The following is a 16541-nucleotide window of genomic DNA, read 5'->3' on the forward strand; positions in this document are numbered from 1 at the left end:
GTTGCTAGTTACATGATGATGCAATTGATGTGTTCTTGGAAATAATGAATACTTTTTCAATTTTAACAAATTTCACATTTTTGCATACAGTGGTTATCACGATGAATCACTTATATGGATCAAATACTTGGGACAGATTAATTCTTGTACAAATATTGTTTTGATAATTTGTCTGTCGTAATCAAGTAGTCAGCTTTCACTGTTCATTTTGGGTCTTTTTTACTGCAGTAGTTATTTTCTTTGTTTACTTTACTTTGATCATCCTACTTTGCCCTGCGGTAACCCATCTGCTTCTGGCTAGCTACTTGAGGCTAGCACAGAAAACAAGACTGGAAAAAGAAAGTCATTTTCTTTCAATAACAAATATAGAATAATCAAAACTTATGATAAACCACCAAAAACAAGGCCACGGAGATGCAGCAGCAAAACTACAGTGAGCGGTTTGAAACAATGTAACATTCTGAAATTTGTGCTGTGTGTTGCCTTGGGGCAGGCAAGCAGGCAATGGAAGCCTTATTGACGAGAGACAGACTCAGGACAGGGAGCATGAGAACGTCAATGACAGACCTAGGGGAGACAGCCTAGCACACAGACTAAATACACAGAACTAAAGGGACGGAAACGCAGAACGGCTGAGAACAATCAGGAATTCACACGAGGATGATAAGGGGGTGTGGCATACAGGAGTATCGTACGAGCAGGTCATGACACTGTGTAAAAAAATTCTATTGAATTGAATATTTACGAGGGGCGGCATGGTGGTGCAATGGTTAGCACTGTTGCCTCGCACCTCTGGGACCCGGGTTTGAGTCTCCGCCTGGGTCACATGTGTGTGGAGTTTGCATGTTCTCCCCATGTCATCGTGGGGTTTCCTCCGGGTACTCCGGTTTCCCCCCACAGTCCAAAAACATGCTGAGGCTAATTGGAGTCGCTAAATTGCCCATAGGTGTGCATGTGTGAGTGAATGGTGTGTGAGTGTGCCCTGCGATGGGCTGGCCCCCCATCCTGGGTTGTTCCCTGCCTCGTGCCCATTGCTTCCGGGATAGGCTCCGGACCCCCCGCGACCCAATAGGATAAGCGGTTTGGAAAATGGATGGATGGATAGATGGATGGCTGAATATTTATGTACAGTATTATAGCATATTCGAATTATGCACAGATCAGTAATTTAATTTGTACGGTACAGTAATTCGAAAAGCGTTTGAAAGAGCTGTACTGTATTTTGACATCGTCAATAAAATTCAGTGAATAGTGACTGTATAGCGTCAGTTTTATTACCTTATATTCATGTAAAAATATACAAATCTCAATTAGATGATAATCTTCTTAAGACATAAAGAGAAAACATGTGTTATAATGATAATCCGCTTACAGTATAGTGATTAATTTCGCCCAGAGAGACGTGATCACTATAGGCGTCTTCCACTATAATTCCAAAAGAAATTATCTTTGTGAAGTGTTTGCAAACTATTTATGGAACAGTGATATTTAAGACATGACCAATTTATCATGAATCGATTTATTGATATTGTTTAATATAACATTTAAATATTCTGTGTGATGTTGTCATGTCTTCCTTTTAGTGATCAAGCAGTATAAATACTCTGTTAGTGCTCATAAAATGCCCTTGTCTTTTGTACCCTGTGATTTTCTGTGAGGGTGACAACTGATCTGACTGGGGTCATTTCAGTTTGCATGGTCTCCCTGTGGTTACATTGGTTTCCTCTCAGTTCTCTGGTTTCCTCCCACAGTACAAAGACACGTGGTTCAGGTGAATTGGTGCCTCTAAAAGTGCCCACAGTGACTGTGTGTAAGTGTTTGCTCTGTGACAGACTGGCATCCTGTCCTGGGTGTTCCCCTGCCTTGTGTCCTGTGCTGCCTCAGATCAGCTCCACGCTCCCTGTACTGTATTGACCCTTTACTGGGTAAGCATGTGGAAGATGGATGGCTGAACTAAAATATTGAACATTTTTTACATATCATTCACAAGTCAAATATCACAGAAATAGGTGTATTTATAAATACAGTCTTAGTGTGGTCATCACACAAAATGATGAGCCCATTCATTCACCTCTCCTGTGCCTTATTACCAGTGATTTAAGGTTCTGGTTTTCCTCTCAGGCCTTCCCACACACTCCCAAACTCTGATAAACAAATGTGACCCTAATCCAAGTATTACACAATCAAAAAAATAGGGTTGGGCCCGTTGGGCATCAGGGCTGGTGTGGTGCTGAGGCGCCGCCCGCCACATTGTGACACTTGGGTCCCAACTTGAGCTGACCCATCCGGGTAGGCCTGTGGAATGTCTTGTCTCTCTGACAAGATGACCATCTTCCTCTGCTGTCGGGGAAGCATTAGAAACTCTGCATTTCAGTGGTGACATTCTCTAGGGTAGCCAAATCTCTGTAGCTGGATATAACTACTTTTGGTCTGGTCGCTCTGACAGCTGCCATACTCGGAGTAGCTATTGCTGTGGCGGATCGGCTCCTCCCGATGGTGTATGATATCACCCCTTTCAACGACCATATTATGAGACTCAGGCTAAGGCAGTCCTTTGGTGTTTTGTCTGTTGTCTTAGTGTATGCTCTGACTGTGCTGAGAGATGTTATTTTATTTTCTTAATAATAAACTTGAGATCCCATCCCATCCAGGGTGAGCCCTTGCCTTGTGTCCTGTGTAATAGTACAGATGTGACTGTACCGTGTTTCTATAAAGCATGTAAGACTTTACTGTTCACATCCACCCTCTTATTCAGCTCTTTGGTCCAGCTGGCTCTGTATGTAGGACTGAGCTGATCGGTGCTGCTGTTGATTATCAAGGTGGTTTTACTTCAGTCAGAATAGATTCACTGTTTTGTTCTTCAGGTTTAAATGTGATATGTGTGACTGACAGACACACTGGTGTATTATATGTCTGACAGGTGGGAGCAGGTTCTGGATGCTGTACTGAAAGCTGGGACTGGTGTGTTTTATCTGATTTGCACCATCATCGCCATTCAGCTGCACTGGACCTCCTGTAAAAAGAGGGAACCAATCAGAGAGAAGCAGAGGGTCTCCCTGGATCAGAGGAAGGTGGCAGAGGAGATGACCTTCATAGAGCAGAATGAGTCAGAGGAGCTGTAAAATAAATGGTTATGCTAACTGCAGTGAGGCCTCTCTCACTAGGCCCTGCTCAGTCTGTACAGTCATAGCATGAGAGTCAGTTAAACACAGAGGGGTTGATTATTTGCTGGGAACCTGTACAACCATGTATTGGCCACTTATTCACAAGTGCTTTGCTGCCACCTACTGGTTAATGTTTCATAATAGTTATCTAGTGAAGGTAAGACTGGATTTTATTAAATTGTCTCTTAATTCTGAAAAAATACAGTACTATGCAAACGTCTTGGGCCATCAAAGAAAATGTTTAATGCTATTTATCTGGGTTGTATATATTTGCTCAGAACAAAAACACAATTATCATAAAAATATATGCAAATTAAAAGTAACAATAAAAACTAACAAGAATTTCTTCTTTTCTCCAAAAAGTTACTGATGCCTTCTTGGATCGCTAGATGAACCACGCTTTGGTTCCTAAACCTCTCCTCAGGGGCACCTCAGCAATTCCATGTATTTGTAAAATTTCACCACCAGCTCAATTAATTAATTTAATTATTAAACAAATGTTAATAATGCATTGATTAGCCATAGGAGGTGTGTTAATGGTCAAGTCAAAAATATATGGGTCTATTGGATGGTTGGTGAAAAATACTGTAGTGACTTTAGAAGAGATTTTGAAATGACTGGGCTGCCACACTTTGATGGACAAAATATTATAATTCTAGATCAAGATGAAGATCATTTGAACATCATTTTCTTTGACAGCCCAAAACTTTTGCACAGTTTTGTATATGTCTTTTATACTGGTCATTATTTGCTTTAATACATGATTAATAAATTGCTACTTTACAAAACATTTAGTATTTTTCTGAAATTGGTAATTATTAAAAACGAATTTCACAAACTTAAATGGTTTGGGGTTTTTAGGTCACGCCTCCTCGTCAGAGCCCAGCAATCAGGGACTCTTTTAGAGAGTGATGTAATCAGGACCACCCACTTTTCAATCTGCTGTACAAATACACCAGCTTGTGTCTGCTAACAACAGCCTGTACATATCAGATAAGGAGGAAACAGTATCACATATATATTGGCCAACATCAAATGAAAATGTAACACACGAAAACAGGACCGCCCACTTATCACTCTGCGTAAAATCACACCAGCTTGTCTCAGCTGACAGCAGCCTCACATATCAGCTAAGGAGGAAGACGGCATATCAAAAGTAAAAAGAAAGACACCATCAAATGAAAATATCCCTGTGTGATCTATTGGTTTCTGCTTTCACTCCCATTAAATGACAGTAAGTCTAGTTGCTGTCCGTGGTGCTGAAAACCTGGATCAGTAAATTCCAAATGAAACTTTAAAATGAAACTTTACCTGATTTAACTGTAACTCACTTATTTTGTTGGCAATGATGCTTTGTTGAGTCTAGAAACGCGCAAAGAGGGTTACAGATAATTTAATTTAAGTAGTTTTACTTAAAAACCAAAAAGATTTGAACAATCAGTTCAACTTTGGACTATAGTGCTTCACAAAAGTAAAATCCATCCAGTTAAATCTCTTTACCCCCAAGTCAAGAAGATATCAAATGCAGAAGCACATTGTGGGAGATACAAGGTGCAGACACATTAAAAGCACTTTTTTGTGTGAACATTATAAAACAGATTGATACACATTAAGCAGTTTGTAACTTTACATCCAGACCTACATCAGTCAGAAAAAGCAGGCGATGACCATCCCATCCAGCAGCTTCATCTCTGATTGTACAGAATCCCTTGTCAGGGTAACTTCTGAAGTCATGACTAAACTAATTTCCAGCTTTGCCTTCAGCTTCATCGGTTAGATTAAATTAGGAACTAAACTAAACTAGGAGGGAAATACAGTCAAGCTACTTAAGTAGCTGAATTTTGTGTATCCACTAGAGGGCAGCCACACATAGATTCCCTTATGAATGGTTCTGATGCTTCAGGAAAGCACTGTACAGAGACCCAGGTATGCCAGTGAGGAACGGATAAAGAGCAGACGGATCCACCAACTAGCTGTAATATGTAGTATTTCAATTGAATTTAAACAAATAAATATAACAGTGTCAGAGTGTCAGATCCATGTGAGTTTTTATGATTGATGAACTTTGAAAGCCTGAATATAACTGAGGAGGCCCACGGACCCCATTATGTGTGAAACACTATTGTGGTGCTGAGAGAAACACAAACAGCTCTCAGTCTGATAGGACTGCTGATAAGACCCACATGAAGTGAATCACCTGACTTTGCCCCCCCAGGACACCCCCACCCCTGTCATACAGACACCTTCCTAACGGACCTCTTGATTTGTACTGATCCACAGGTATTAAAAGTACCTACTGCAGTGACATTTTAAAACTGTATAAAACATAATAAAGACTGAAACAAAGGCCTGAGGTCAGACCCTCTGCATGTAGCACACAGTGTTTCTGCAGAGTCTCACACTCACATCCTGTATAACGACATTTCTGCTTTTCAGAATAAGTCTGATTTCACTGCTCTTTGCTCATTTGCAATATGAGGAAGTAACAGTTTAGAAAAGAACTAGACTTATTTGATTAATTTGTTTGTAGCTCTGTGAGCATGAATGATTCACTGTGAAGACCAGCTATCAATAATTTTGCTATAAAATCATGTTTCTAAAATGATAAGGTTCCAGATGTAATTAATATATTTATTCCTGGTAAGAGCAGGACAAAAGCCGCATCAAACTGTTTTCCTTTTTACAGACAAGAAATAGACAGAAAATGCATCAGTGGACAAACAGTTTATGAAAATCAAAGATAGATGGATGATTTTTAAACATTTAAAACACACTAAAAAGGGAGGCAGTGATGTTAAGGAGAGTCAGGAAGTGAGTGTCAGTCTCCACAGATCTGAGGGCAGTGAGACACACATAAGGCTCCTCTGATGCTCCTCTTCATCCTCTTCTTCACTGATGGGCCTCCAGGTGAGGATCACTTACTCTGGGACTCCACCATTCAGCGTAGTTAAGATGAAGATAAATTTTGCACAATATAGTTACTACATCTGTATGTTCATATTAATATTGTTCCATGAAGTTTTATCACTTCCCGATAATGGTCTGTGGTGGTAGCATGTTGACTGACTGATTTTAGAATTGACTGCAGTCTTCTTTGTGTCCACTATGTGGCAGCAGTATAAAGGAAATATCTTATTCTGTCACAGCTGCTGGTGTGTGTAAAAATTCACATACTCTGATAACAAGTAATTCTGCCTCCAACTGTTTGTCAGGGACCTGGGCAGGAATGAATTACATGCCGACTGTACATACAACAGAGATAGGTTCCTGGGAGAACTTTGCCAGAAGTTGAAACACGACTTTAAGAATGACACTGATCCAGAAGTGGATAGTTTAGGTCCAGAGAGTAAAAATCCAGTTTTAGATGTTGTTTCAAACAACTAGTTGTGTAAAGTGCCACAGACACAGAGTACTCAGCTGTTTGGTTGAAACTAAATCTTGGTCTGGACTTTTACTTTCTGGACCTGAACTATCCACTGCTGCACTGACCCCCACCTTCTTGGGGGAGGGAGTCAGTCCAGACCAGGTCCCGCCCCCCAGCTAATAGGCTCCCTGGAAGCTGAAGGGTGTTCCAGCTAGACAGTGCTGAGTGATCTGAGTAATGGGGGGAGCACAGTCACAACAGAGGGGGAAGTACCCCCCCCCCCCAGGAAGTAGAAGCGGAGGGTGAGGACAGCTCACTTAATTATCAGTCACTGTTTCTCAGTGGTGCTATAGTTTGTCTCTCTCGCTGACAGTTTCTTGCTGATGTAGAGCCCTGGGCACTGCTCTTCCTCCTGCTCTTCCTCCTGCTCTTCCTCCCCCCCTGCCCCCAGAAACCCTCCCTCCCCCAGTGACACACACCCCATGGCAGTGCTGCTGGCCTCCTCAGCACATGCAGGGCTGCCCTTATAGGGCCACACATGCCACAGCCAGTCACTGCTGTAAAGGACGACGTTGGTCAGGTGGGCTGTGGTCTGTCAGTAGGTGACACAGAAGACAGCAGAACTCGTATCAGCCAATCAGAGAGGAGAAAGTGGATTTTTCATTGGACTGATCAATCAGCAAGTGAGTGTCAGTCTCCACAGATCTGAGGTCAGTGAGACACACATAATGCTCCTCTTCATCCTCTGATGGGCCTCCAGGTGAGAATCACTTACTTCAGGATGGTTATTTCTTCACTTCGTGTTTATAATGACTAACAGCAGATATCCCAGGAAAATGTATAAATTAACTATAACTTGACAGCATGTAGTTCAACCCTTAACTGCGTATGAGCCCTTCAATGGACGGACATCATATGGATTAATGTCGGGTAGGAGGTTATATTCAGAGTACAGGCAGTCGTCAGGTTACAAACCAGATCGGTTCCCAAAGTTAGTCTTTAAGGTGAATTTGTAGGAAAGTCAGAAAAGTAAATGCAGTACATGATAATAATTATCATTATTATTACTGCTATACAGTAAAAAACAAACATACAGTACTGTACTTCCAGCCAGCAAGCCGCTGAAGCCGTGCAATGATTTCAGGAGCGTCACTAATGTCGTGTCTGTTTGTTATTACAAACCATTGCATTTAGCCCAAATTTTTAATATAAAAGGCTTCATGGCAGTCCGATCGTAAGTATGAGCTGTCCATAAGTCGGCCTCCTTAACTCGGGGACTGCCTGTAAAGACATCTGGGCTGACTGACTGATTTTAGAATTGATTGCAATATTTTATTTGTCCACTATGTGGTAGCAGTACACAGAAATGTTCTAAATCTATCATTACACCTGCATGATGGACTGACAAAGTCTGCAGATATTCTGACATATTGCAGTACCACCATATCTGTACCTGTAATCAAAACAGTGACAGTGAGAAAATCATTTGTGTTTTTATACACTGACACACATTTTTACAATGTGGTTTTATGGACAACATTGACTGCCATATATTACTAATAAGGGGCAGCATGGTGGTGCAGTGGTTAGCATTGTTGCCTCATGCCTCTGGGACCCGGGTTCGAGTCTCCACCTGGGTCACATGTGTGGAGTTTGCATGTTCTCACCATGTCGTCGTGGGGCTTCCTCTGGGTACTCCGGTTTCCCCCATTGTCCAAAAACATGCTAAGGCTAATTGGCGTTGCTAAATTGCCCATATGTGTGTGTGTGCGAGTGAATGGTGTGCGAGTGTGCCCTGCGATAGGCTGGTCCCCCATCCTGGGTTGTTCCCTGCCTTGTGCCCATGGCTTCCAGGATAGGCTCCCCGCAACCCAGTAGGATAAGCGGTTAAATGGATGGATGGATTATTAATATCCCTATGACTGTGTGAACTTTTATATGTAATACAACTTACAAATGTCATGATGTACCAAACAGTACTTAAAGCTGGATGAGAAAAAGCAACAAAGAACCTCAAATAATTTTTCAAATGTTTATTGTTTTACACAAGTAGCAAAGGGGTTCATAATAAAATAAAATATGCTGGCCTATAAAAAAACAAAAATTCACAAGAGACAAAATGAAAAGCAAACAAACAGCAGGACATGACAAACTTTCTGTGGTCAATCATTTCTTTAAGAAATCGGTATGGGCACAGAACCTGCTCAGTATTTGGAGGGGAGCGTCTGTAAAAGCACAAAAAAGGAACACGTTCAGCAACGGTCTCTGCAAGGGGATTCAAACCCACACGCTTTAGCGTTCGGACACCTACAAATTGTACAAATGAGAAACTTTAAACATTACAAGCTAACGTTAGCTGGCTCACCGGAGAAGCTCTGCAATAAGGGGAAACGTGTCTAATTTACGCCGTTTAAGCTACCATTAGCTAACTAGGTAACAGCTACCATAACTCCAAAGTTTAACTGAGATGTCAAGAAAATCAGTTACTAGCATACTTGACATTGCAACATTTAGTACGAGCCATTACAAATGTAAACCACATAATAAAATTTGAAATATACACGCCAATACGGTAAATAATAACCTTAACAACACCATATTCGCTGCAGCCTCCCGGATCCTCGTCTTCCGGGTCGTTTGCAGGGTGCGCGTGACGTCAGAGGCAGAGCGTGCTGCAGCTCGTACTGACTAGTAGCGACAAACGTAACAAATATTACGGCAAATGAAATACTTTGGTGTACGGCAGAGGTGCAGAGTTTGCTGGAAATTTTTACGGACTACAGTGTCCAGGAACAACTAGATGCAAAACACAAGAAGTCCGAGATATTTGTTAAAATACGGGGCTACCTTCTTATATGTGCAGCACGATTCAATTGTATTCGCTTAGTTGCTTACTGGATAAATCTATGAGGGCTGTGTGTCAATGCACGCAAGACAACCCCAGATAAATCGCAAAATAAGGACAATCATGAGCTCCGATATTCTGTGCAGTAGTGCTGTTCTTCAACACAAAAGACAACGCATGAAACAGAAAAGCACAACACAGAAAGTAGCACGGTGATAACGAAAGCGTGTTCAGGCCTGAAACTTTAAGTGCAATGTGTGCGCTGATCTGAGAGGCAGTCATACTAAGTCACAGTGAGTACACCCACAGAGGCGATCCTACTGGGCCTCTTGTTTTCGTATTGATCCACAGAAATTAAAAGGACCTAATGCAGTGGCACTTTAAAAACTGTATAATGCATAATAAGGACTGAAACAAAGGCCTGAGGATAGACCCTCTGTATGCAGCACAGTCTCACCTCAAGTAACTGAAAATATGTCAGCTACTTTATACTCGTGCATAAGAGAAATATGCAGGGCTGCCAATTCTAACGTATGTGACGTGACACACGCTCTCTGACTCTCGCACTCATGCCAGAGATCTTTCTTTTTATTATTTTTTTTACTTTTTTTTAATTATGCATGCAAGAGATCTTAAGACAAGTCTATATTATTCCATTATGAACTTAAAATTTGCGGCATCAAAAGTGCTGTGGTAGTTTCAAACCATACTGACTACAACTAATGAAGCTACCCTGTGAGCTAAAATGATACTTTGTAAAGACCAACTATCATTTATTTTATGTTGCTAAAATAAGATTTCAAATATTCTTAAAATATCTGTTCCTGTAAACAACAGAACAAAGACAACATCAACAATGTTTTCCTTTTAACTGATAAGAAATACACAGAAAATGCATCAGTGGACAAACACACATCGTAAAGATTATAACCTCTGACAGTATGTACTGGCCCTCACTGTTTTCTGCAGTGTCTCTCCCTCTCAGCTCTTCATTTCACACTTTATTTTTGTATCTGCAGAAAATAGCTGTGAGTCACATGAATGACACAGGAAACCAAGCAAACTGACTTAAATTTCTTAAATATTCCCCCTGCTCTGGCATGTTCGCCCCATGTCGGTGTGGGGTTTCCTCTGGGTTCTCCTGTTTCACCCCACAGTCCAAAAACATGCTGAGGTGAGTTGGAGTTACCATATTGTCTGTAGGTGTGCATGTGTGTGAATGGTGTGTTTGCCCTGCAATGGGTTGGTGCCCCATCCTGGGTTATTCCCTGCCTTATGGCCATAGCTTCCCAGATAGGCTGTGGACCCTCGTGACCCTGCACAGGACAAGTGGGTATAGAAGATGGATGCATGCATGGATGGATAATATTAATGGATATAAACTGGATACTGTCGTTCATGAAGTCTTCTTTACTCCGGCTGAAATTTTAATTTTATTACTGAAGGAGTCTATGCATTGATAGTTTATGTTCTTGAGTAACAGTAATGTTATGACTTGATGAAGCGCTAGACATTCAGCCTTATGATTTTATCACTTCCTGTGTAAAGTGTCCACTCCCCCTTCACTCTGCCTGCTGTGTGTGAGAATAGAAACGACAGAGACAGTGAAGGTACAGAGGATGAGGAAGTGAGTGTCAGTCTCCACAGATCTGGGCTCAGTGACACACACACGTATGGATCCTCTGATGCTCCTGTTTCTTCTCATTGCTGGGCTCACAGGTGAGTGTCACTCATTACAGTGGAACTGAGTAGAGATCTCTCTCCTGCTCCTCCCCACACTCTCAGCTGCAGTTTGGAGATCATGATGGAGATCTGCTGCTAGTTATAATAATGTGGTCCTGGATATTTTGAGTACTTTTTGATATTTAACAAATGACACATTCTTGCATACAGTGGAAGCCACTTATTGTGATCACGGTAATATGGATCAAATGCTTGGCACAAAGCCATTCCTGTACAAATACTGTTTAGATAATTCAGTTATAGTAATCAAGCAGTCTGCTAACACTGATCATTTTGGGTCTTTTTCGACATGACGACCTATAGAAAAAATGAAAACGGAGGTAGTAATTCTTTTTTTATATATAATGTAATTTCACTTTGATCGTCCTGTAACTTTGCCTTGCGGTAACCTGCCTGCTTCTGGCTAGTTACCTAAGGCTAATGCTGCGTGCACAGAAAACATGAAAATGTGCTGTGAAAATACAAATGTATTGAACTGAATATTTATGTACAGTACTGTACTGTATTATAGCGTATTTGAATTATGCACAGTTCAGTAATTTAATTTGTACAGTACTGTAATTTGAAAAGCGTTTGAAACAGCTGTACTGTGTTTTGACATCGTCAATAAAATTCAGTGAATAGTTACGCTGTGCAGTTTATTACCTTATATTCATGTAAAAATATACAAACCTCAATTAGATAGTAATCTGCCTGAGGCATAAAGAAGAAGAATAAAATCTGTTGTAATGATCATCCGCTTATAGTGATCAATTTTGCCCAGACAGACGTGATATGAACAGTTTCCACTGTAATTTCAAAAGAGAAAATTATACCTCATGAATTTCTAATTTTGTTTTTTTTAAAAAGCAGATTTCATTTGCTTTTTAAAGTCTTTTGCAAACTATTTCAGGAACAGTGATATTTAAGGAATGATCAATCTATCGTGAATCAGATTATTGATATTAAGTATAATATCTAAATATACTGTGTGATGATGTCATCTCTCCCTTTTAGTGATCAATCAGTAAAAAGACACTGTTACTGCAGATAAGATGCCCTCGTCTCTTGTACCCTGTGATTTTCTGTTAGGCTGACTGGGGTCATTTCAGCAGTACAGGTGGTTATGTGAGCAGACAGCCGGGATGCCATCTGTCATTTCTGTGTGTACAGTCAGTGGGGTCTAAACACCCAGCTTCATGTGCTACTGGAGCAGGTCTGTGTTTATCAGGGCTCAAGATCAACCTCAGGGATCGAGATTAGACCTGCTTGTCTTTCACTCTACAGTGGGTTTGGAGAGCTAATTAACCTCTAGCTGGTAGAGACTAGGGGCAGTGTGGGGGCCTCACACCCCCAAGCTTGTGGTTTTGATATCTGGCCTAGCTCTCTGTGGGCAGTTTGCATGTTCTTCCTGTATCTATGCTGGTTTCCTCTCAGTTCTCCGGTTTCCTCCCACAGTCCAAAGACACGTGGTTCAGGTGAATTGGTGCCTCTAAAAGTGCCCATAGTGACTGTGTGTGAGTGTTTGCCCTGTGACAGACTGGCATCCTGTCCTGGGTGTTCCCCTGCCTTGTGCTCTGTGCTGCCTCAGATCAGCTCCACACTCGCTGTACTGTACTGACCCTGTACTGGATAAGCATGTGGAAGATGGATGGCTGAACTAAAATACATTTAAATACTTTCTGTATCTCATTCTTAAGTCAAATACCACAGAATTAAGTTTACAAATGAAGCCTTAGTGTCACAGGGGTGTGGTCGTCCCACAGTGACAAGCCCATTCATTCACCTCATCTAGGCCTTTTACTAGGGATTTAAGGTCCTGATTTTCCTCTCAGACCCTAGAACACACTCCCAGACTCAGATTCCCGATCCCACATCCCGCTGTAGCCCTTCCCAAGATCCGACACCTGTTTTGTTTTCCTGTGTCTCTCCCTTGTTCTTGTGACAAAATGACAGTCTTTGTCTTTTAAACATCCCCGTGGTTCTAATAAACGAATGTGACCCTAATCCAAGCATTATACAAACATTATACAGTTACTTAGAGATACTGCGATGTGGAAAATGTGAATTCAGTTGGTTGTTCTCCCTGCAGGTGCTGACAGTGTGTTCACAGTTGGATGGGTGACTGTACAGAGAGGAGGATCTGTCACCATCCCATGTTTCTGTGATGACAGATATAAAACTCATGTGAAATACTGGTGCAGAGGGTTTAATGTAAGTTCATGTACACCCATAGTACACACTGACTCTCCACAGGAAGGTAAAGTGTCAGTCAGAGATGATCCTGACCAGCGAGTCTTCACTGTGACCATCAACAATCTGACAGCTGAGGACTCTGATAGGTACTGGTGTGGTGTGAAGCATAGTGGAGCCTCAGATGTTGGAGATCGGGTTAACCTGTCAGTCATTGATGGTAAGATGTCTGTACTGCAGACTGTAGCCAATGAAATGCACAGTATGTAACATGTCATTTAGCCAGAAAGGAAGGACATTAACAGAAATATTAAAGGAAAAGATGCTTTAATATTATAAAAATCTGCATTTTATTTTCATTCAATGTGATAAACGAGACTTGGAAGAAGTAACAAGTGACAGTTTAAATGGACGACTACATGGGGTTAAATATGATAAGTAATATGTTAAGAAATGTCAGTTTATTTGACAAACATTTACATATGCATGTTGTAATGGGCTGATATTCATAAACATTTCATTGCTATGCAAATCTTTGAGTGTTTTATCTGTGTGTTCAGGTCCTCCAGGGCTGTCAGTGGAGAAACAGGAGGTGACGGGTGTGGATGGAGACAGTGTCAGTGTTCAGTGTTACTATGGAAACAACAGAAGACATAGGATGTGGTGTAAGATTGGGGGCTCCTGTGCATCAGAGAGATCAGTGAGTTTGGATGGGAGGCCTGTCCTGATCAGGGATGACACAGTAAATAAAGTCTTCAGTGTGACAATGAGTGGGCTGGAGAGGAAGGACACTGGCTGGTATTGGTGTGCTGCTGGAATCCTGCAGATCCCAGTTCATATTACTGTTAAACGTAAGTAATTCATTTAAATCTGCATGTGAATCATTTATGCTTGAATATAAATAGATAAAAACTAATTAACCCTACAGTTTCCTTCATGAAGGGGGTCTGTGCTTCTTTGTGGGGATAGTCCCCTATTTTCAGATATTGTGAAATAAGGTAATTTATTGGGATTATAGTTTCTATGCTAGTGGCACGGTGGTCCAGTAGGCGGCGCTGTTACTTAACACCTCCATGTTTAGGGGTTTGAATCTGGCTTCTGCTCTGTGTGTGTGGAGTTTGCATGTTCTCCATGTGCTGTGTGGGTTTCCTCCCGCAGTCCAAAGACATGAAGTCAGGCTAAATGGCGTCTCTAATAGAGAGTGTGTGTCTATGTACCCTATGACTGACTGGCATCCTGTCCAGGATATACTCCATCCCTGTGCCCTGTCCTACCTGGGATAGGCTCCAGGCCCCACATCCCTGACCAGGAGAAAGGGGTAGAAGATAGATGGGTGGATGGCTGTAGTTTTATGTGTCTATGAATGTATTGGAATATTGACTTACACATCAGCCTTAATTCTTAGAGAGACATCCTGTAATTCAGCTCTGATAACCTCATCAGATACTAATACTGTCATGACCTGCTTGTCGGCTCCTCATGTGTACCACGCCCCCTGCTTACCCACGTGTTCTTTACCGATCGTACCCAGCTGTGTCTGATTATTTTCAATCAGTCCTGTGTATTTCAGTCTTACCTGAGTCCTTTGTCTGTCATTGTTGTTAGCTGTAGTATTGGTGATGGTTACCTGCCTGTTTGCCTGCTTCGTACCAGCTAACCCGCACGATCACCTGCCTGCACCACCCCGATCGTGACAGAATGACAGACCGTAAGAAAAGGAGGAAGCAGAGGAGAAGGAAGCACCTGGAGGAGCCGATCAGTCTGGGCGCCTGCTCCCTCGCCAACACCTGGCCTCTCGCGGAGGGCGAGAGAGAGGAGCTCGTCCTGGGCTCTGACCCAGAACCGCTCTATCTGGGAGCCTACTCCCTAGCGAGGCTCTGGGCTCCCAGCGACGACGACGAGGAGGATGAGCCCTTCACGTTCCCTGTGCTGGACCCTATCCCCCCGGAGCAGCTACCGCCCCTGGACCGGTACAGTTACCGGCCCGAACGACTGGCAAATTGGGGAGGTTTTAGGGCTGTAAGGGACTCGATCCCCCGAGTGCCCCGGGTCCCGAAGAGGATCGCACCCGTCTCCCCCTCCCAGGACTTGCCAGTTCTGCCTGCGCTGTCAGCGCAGCTCCCGCCTCTGCAACCTGCGCAGCCGGAGCAGCCATCACCGCTGTCCGCTACGTCTGCGCAGCTTCCTCCACCTGCGGCTTGCCAGTCCGAGCAGCCGCCGCTGCCTGCGGACCCCACTCCCGTGCAGCTGCCGCTGCCTGCGGACCCCGATCCCGTGCAGCCGCCACTGCCTGCGGAGACCACACCCACGCCCAAGGCGCCCTCTCTGCCGCTCCTACAGCCTGCAGCTCCCGGGCAGGCGCCCCCCCCTGCAGCAACCTGCAGCTCCCGGGCAGGCGCCCCTTCCACTGCCTGCCCTAGTGACTTTGCCCCCAGTGACTGCTCTGTCCTCGCCCCGTCATCCTTGACCCCGATCGAGGGCCGTTTTGTCTGTGTCCCGCAAGGGAAGGGGACACAGACGTCGGACTGGGGTCCCACCCGCCCTGCCCCCTGGCTCGCCCTCCCTCGCCTGCGCTAGGGCTCGGTTGGCACCTGCGGGTCCTGGCCCTCTGGGTCGGCTGTCGCCTGCGGGTCCCCCTCCGCGGCCTCGTCGCCCTGCCTCGCTCCCACCTCCGGTGCCTGGTCGGTCGCCTGCTATGTCCCCTTTCCTGCTTTGTCTTTCTGCCTTCCCTGTCCTTTGTCAGCTCCTGTCTCGCGTCCTGTCTCTTGCCCTGTTTTGTGCATCGGTCCTGTTTCCCGTCTCTCGTTGATGGTTCTGTTTCTTTTGCTCCAGGTCCCGGTTCCCGTGTCCCGTCTGTCGCCTCCTCCCTGGCACGCCCGGTGAAGCGCGCCTTTGGGGGGGGTTCTGTCATGACCTGCTCTTCGGCTCCTCATGTGTGCCACGCCCCCTGCTTACCCACGTGTTCTTTCCCGATCGTACCCAGCTGCCTGCCTGCACCACCCCGATCGTGACAGATACTTTACCCAACACCCGAGGCCTGCAGCGGGGCGTCCGGGCCTATGCCAGAGCCCCAGAGCTGTGGTGCTAGAGATCGACTTTTATTTAAATTAGAAATATATTATTTTATACTATTCACAAATAAGACAGATTAATAAATAGAGGTAATGTGCTTTCTGCCAGGATGGGACTGCTGGCTGTCTGCTTCTTACATCCAGGACCAGCGGTTAAACGAGATGTTACAGTCACTCTGCAG

The 16541-nt window shown here is 43.6% G+C and overlaps 1 protein-coding gene and 1 long non-coding RNA gene across 9 annotated transcripts in view; one reads left to right on the plus strand and one right to left on the minus strand.

Moving 5' to 3' along the window:
- Positions 1-16200, plus strand: part of LOC125739748 (uncharacterized) — a 248467-nt gene extending 232267 nt beyond the window's left edge. Inside the window, exons 1-5 of one of the 8 annotated variants that reach the window (XM_049010216.1) lie at positions 9209-10547; positions 10922-11092; positions 13352-13508; positions 13849-14139; positions 14942-16114. In XM_049010216.1, the coding sequence (XP_048866173.1) occupies positions 14987-15865 (879 nt within the window). In that variant the 5' untranslated portion in view covers positions 9209-10547; positions 10922-11092; positions 13352-13508; positions 13849-14139; positions 14942-14986 and the 3' untranslated portion in view covers positions 15866-16114. The other 7 variants (XM_049010217.1, XM_049010219.1, XM_049010220.1 and 4 more) reach the window with 7 other exon arrangements.
- LOC125739762 (uncharacterized) lies at positions 8547-9173 on the minus strand. Its single transcript, XR_007397295.1, has 2 exons — positions 9113-9173; positions 8547-8753 (listed from the first exon to the last, which is right to left on the minus strand). It is a non-coding gene; the product is annotated as an uncharacterized LOC125739762 (long non-coding RNA).
- Positions 16201-16541: the final 341 nt, after the last annotated feature.

Source organism: Brienomyrus brachyistius, chromosome 4, assembly GCF_023856365.1.
Source record: "Brienomyrus brachyistius isolate T26 chromosome 4, BBRACH_0.4, whole genome shotgun sequence".
In the NCBI taxonomy this organism is placed as follows: domain Eukaryota; kingdom Metazoa; phylum Chordata; class Actinopteri; order Osteoglossiformes; family Mormyridae; genus Brienomyrus; species Brienomyrus brachyistius.